The sequence below is a fragment of the Triticum dicoccoides genome, chromosome 5A (assembly GCF_002162155.2).
Source record: "Triticum dicoccoides isolate Atlit2015 ecotype Zavitan chromosome 5A, WEW_v2.0, whole genome shotgun sequence".
In the NCBI taxonomy this organism is placed as follows: Eukaryota; Viridiplantae; Streptophyta; class Magnoliopsida; order Poales; family Poaceae; genus Triticum; species Triticum dicoccoides.
Window position 1 is genome coordinate 320,532,327 of NC_041388.1, and position 4,709 is coordinate 320,537,035.

Below are 4,709 nucleotides of genomic sequence, written 5' to 3' on the forward strand. Positions count from 1 at the left end.
TGATAAGCCGCTTGCCGGCAACATGGAGGAGGATATTTTCAGTTCCCGGCGCACATGGCCGGCCGGACATGCAGAACATGCGTCAACGGTCATTTAGACTAGGTTTAGAGTACCTTTAATTGAAATATATAATATAATAAGTTTGCTCCCGTTTAGATGAAAACACATCCAATTTAATGTAAAAATTGTCTGAATATCAATGAATACCGTCTGATTTGTTTAAATATCCATCAAATTTGTTCACTTTTGTTAAATTTATTTCAAAATAAAAGACGGATGTATGTGATCACGGTTAAATGACCAGCTCCCGCAACCGTGTCCAAGGACAGAGCCCCGGTCCGCGGACGGATATGGTGGGTCAGCTTGGAGATGCCCAAACATGTCACACGGTTTGGGAAGTTCAATAAAACCCCATTGATTTCAATCAATCAATAAAAAAAGGAGGGAAAACCAACCATGGATAAGATGCTACACGATTAAAAAAGGAAGAGTCTGAAGAAACTGACAGGCAGGCCACGTCAAGCTTGAACTAAAAGATTCAGCGCCGGCCAATGGCACACGAGGAGGCCGCGAGAGAGTAGCGACGACTCCAATCGATTCCAGCCCCCTTACGCCGACCTATAATCACATTCCCACCTGCTCCATCAATCATTGCCGGAATCGATTCATTCGTTCCTTCTCTCGGGGGACCGAAGGCAAAGGAGAGAACAATCCAAAGCCTTCCCAGGCCTACAGGTAAGGTCAATCTGCTGTATCTATTTTGATCAATTGATCCGTTGAAATCATCTAGCTCGATGAAGGGGTTACTATTTCGTTCTTGATTCGTCGCTGCCATTTCCTGCTAGAAGAGATTGGTTCGTTAGGATTAATTGGGCGCAGCGAATTCAGGGGCCTGTGCTGTCTCTGGGAATGCAAGATTCGCGCTGGCCTAATTTGTGCTAGGTTCGCTTGCCGATCGATCGGGGTTGACTTTGGGGGCGGAGGGGGAGAGAGAGAGAGAGACAGAACAATCCCATTCCTGTTTGCCCCTGATTTGGGATGCCTTGGCCTTTAATCTTCAGAATATTTACCCCTTGATTGTGCCTTGTACTACTGAAAGTGTTTGGGGAACCTGAAAAGTAGATTGCATTTGTGCCGGCAAAAGTAGAAAAAAGAGAAGCATCGTCACACAAAGGGATAAGTTTTGTCTCTGGAACGTGGCGGCACCGACGAATAGATTCGGCGTGCTTAACAGTCCATTCCATTTGCTGTTTGGTTTCCTGGATGTTAGTGGAGAACTTGTGGCAACCTGTTAGCATCTTCCCGAAGAATATGTACATGATCAAAGTTTTTTTTTTGTGTACTCCCTCCATCCCGTAATATAAGAGCGTTTTTGACACTATTATAGGGAGTGAGTAGTTATGTAGGAATTTCTCACGATTACTGCATTGAGGTGCGATGGACCAGCAGATGCTAACTAAGCTGTAAAATAAAAGGGAGTGCAAAGACAGAAGATCATGAATGACATCATAGATATATCAGAACTCGGAACCTTGGTAGATGTCATAACTCTTGTTCCACTAACTATAAGAGATTTCTGTCATCAAGTTCATCTGTCACATGATATGCTGAGTGCTCTGCACTTTAAAGTTCTTGTGTCCATATGCATTGGTGTTCCGACCATCATGTTCTTTTTATAAAACTTCAACTCTTTTTGCTATGTTTTCATCATTATATTCTGTGTGTTCAGATATGGCGAACAGAAGGATTCAGAAGGAGCTCATGGATTTGCAAAAGGATCCACCAACATCATGCAGCGCTGGGCCTGCTGGGGCGGATCTATTCCACTGGCAGGCCACAATCATGGGCCCTGGTGATAGCCCCTACTCAGGAGGGGTGTTCTTTGTCAACATCCATTTCCCTCCTGATTACCCCTTTAAGCCTCCAAAAGTGAATTTCCAAACAAAGGTGAGCTGGTGTTTGTGATTTATTGCCAATCTCTTTCTCGCTTCGTTGTTGCGAACTGTTTGTTTTCTCATGATTACTCTTCAGTCTTGACCTTCGTACTGATCTGTTAGTCGATGGATATGTCTTTAGGAAATTCAAGACGAACAGTTCCGTTTCAAAATCAAAATATTTTTTGTAAAGTTGCTTCGTTATCTACTAGCCATTTCAGTCAGATGTTTTTCTGTTACATGCTACACCTGCTAAATAGAGATGCTTGAATTGCAATGCACATTCTTCAACAGCTTGTAGCTTACTCCCTGGTAAAGTTTGTCATTCATGACAGAATAGATCTGTCAAACTCAGCAATGGTTGGTTCCATTGGGCTTGGTCCTACTTTGATAAGTTTTGAAGTCAAGAACACAAAAGTAGAATTTATAAAACAGGATGTTAAACAGCTTCTATCCTATCAATATTACCTCGGGAAATTCAAATAGAACAACTGTCAAGTAGAACAGCTACTTTGAACAATGCTGCATATGTATGACTCTACGGAACCTGAATCTTCTGTGGGATGCTGCAGGTGTATCACCCGAACATCAACTCCAACGGCAGCATCTGCCTGGACATCCTCAAGGAGCAGTGGAGCCCGGCGCTAACCATATCCAAGGTCCTACTCTCCATCAGCTCCCTGCTCACCGACCCCAACCCCGACGACCCCCTTGTCCCGGAGATCGCGCAGCTCTACAAGAACCAGAGAGCCCGCTACGAGGAGACCGCGAGGGCCTGGACCCAGAAGTACGCCATGGGCTGATCGCTGCGAAGATGACCGTGGCATCGCGTAAGAGAACTTCTGTGTCGCGCCGGTTTCCCGCCCTCTGAGTTTCGACGATGCCCAAGAGACCCCATGTGTGGCTTCCTCTGAACCAGTTTTTACTTGTGTACAGTTGTCAAAACTGGGTAATGTTTGCATTTCTGTTTCCAAACTTTGGGTGTCCGCCCTGCCCCTGAAGACCTGTATGTATCAAGACAAAACATTTCAAGAATTCGTGGTGTTTTCGTTGTTTTCTCCAGTACTCTTTTCATTTGTTGGATCCGGATGAAGCAGCGGTGGTCAATTGCTTGTGGCTCCAGTGAGTACCCGCAGCTCAGTGTTGCTGCTCGCCTGTGACCTTCTGATGATGATGACATGTGATGGCTGACAGTTAGCCAAACATGGCACTGGCTTGTCGCTGGCCAGCGTCTCACTGATAGGTCCAGTAGGGGTAGCTGCTTTATGGTCCATATGTCCTCTTGGCATTACTCTACAGCAGCACCAGAAAGGCACAGCCTGAGCATTCTTTCTTTGGGAGGATAAGAGAGAGCTTGCACGTGTCTCACCAGTGTCGTGTGTGGGCTGAATGCATCATGCACGCACGACTTGTCCGCGAGAGATGCATGCACGGAATACCATCAGAGGACGAGATTAATTAGAATGGTGATCAGGTAAGTAAGCGGACAGGGACACAGGGTTTAGAGCAACTCCAACGGGCCGTTCCAAACGGATGGCGTATTTGTCCGTTTGGGTCGGCCGCCCGCCCGACGTCCGTTCAGTTTTGCATTTAGGTCGGCAGTGCGCCCAATGTGCCGACCCATTTCACGTCCGCATTCAATTTTTAAATAAAAAGGGTCCAAGGACGACCATGCCAGCGGCCATGTCTCATTTCGGCACCATATCAGCGCCGGCATACAATGCCGGTTTCAGAAAATATTACCAAAGTTCATGCTGGCGCACTCGCCAGCCGGCCGGCACACATGTCAGCACACAAAAAAAGGTGGGACTTGAATTCGACCACGCCATCGCGGCTCCCGCGGTCATGCCGGCACCCTACCGGCATACAAAAAAGATGGCCCTCGCAGCCATAGATCACTCGTCGTCGAACTTGAGCATGTCGGCCTGCATCTTTTTGAACCACGGCCTCGTCCTTGGCGACACAATGTTGAGATCCACCTTCATGATCTCTACCCTGGTCATCATGCTCGCAAGAGCCACTTCTTTCGCCTTGGTCTTGGCGTTGGCGACCTCGATCTCTAGCATCTTGGCTTGCTTCTCCGCCTCGAGCTCGAACATCTTGGCTTGCTTCTCGGTGTCAAGATCAAGCCTCCTCCTTTCGATCTCCATGAAAGCATCCATTTGCTCCGCCTAGGGTTTACCCCTAGCATGTAGAGCGCCTCCCTCGTTGTCGCCGCGACGCGGGGCGTTGGTGAACTCCTGCTGCGCGGCGGCGACGGCGACGGCCTGCGTGGCGACCTCATCTCTCGCGTCCGCGTCGTGCCTTCGGCCCTTCCTCTTGGCCGACTCCCTTGCCCGATGTTCGGGCGTCGGCGCCTTCTTCGACTTGGTCGCGGCGACGGTCTTGCGCGGGGCACGAGGCTTGCCTTTTCCGGAGGAGGCGACAGCGCCGGACGAGGCGAGGGAGGCGAGGCCGGCGACGGCGTCGAGGTCGATGGCGTTCTCCATGGCTGGTTAGGGGGCGGGAGCGCGCGCGGGCAAGAGTGTTTTTGGGAAAATGGTGGTGGCTGCCACCGACTTGCGGGCCCGGAGAGAGGAGTAGGCGCGCGCGCGTCCGTCTTGTATCCGTGCCGACGCAAATTCGACTCAAAATTAGGCCGGGAATGAGTCGCCCACAGACGAAAAACAAACGCGGGCAGACGAAATGGATCGCTCCATTAAAGTTGCTCTTAGACTATACATCCAGTGTTTCATTTTTCTTAGACTATACATCCAGTGTTTCATTTCTCTTTGC

The 4,709-nt window shown here is 48.9% G+C and overlaps 1 protein-coding gene across 1 annotated transcript; it reads left to right on the forward strand.

The window, feature by feature from the left end:
* The first annotated feature begins 514 nt into the window (after positions 1-514).
* LOC119301227 (ubiquitin-conjugating enzyme E2 28-like) lies at positions 515-2,996 on the forward strand. Its single transcript, XM_037578163.1, has 3 exons — positions 515-735; positions 1,730-1,947; positions 2,507-2,996. The coding sequence occupies exons 2-3, from the start codon at positions 1,732-1,734 to the stop codon at positions 2,735-2,737; spliced, it is 447 nt and encodes a 148-aa protein (XP_037434060.1). The 5' UTR covers positions 515-735; positions 1,730-1,731; the 3' UTR covers positions 2,738-2,996.
* The last annotated feature ends 1,713 nt before the right edge of the window (positions 2,997-4,709 follow it).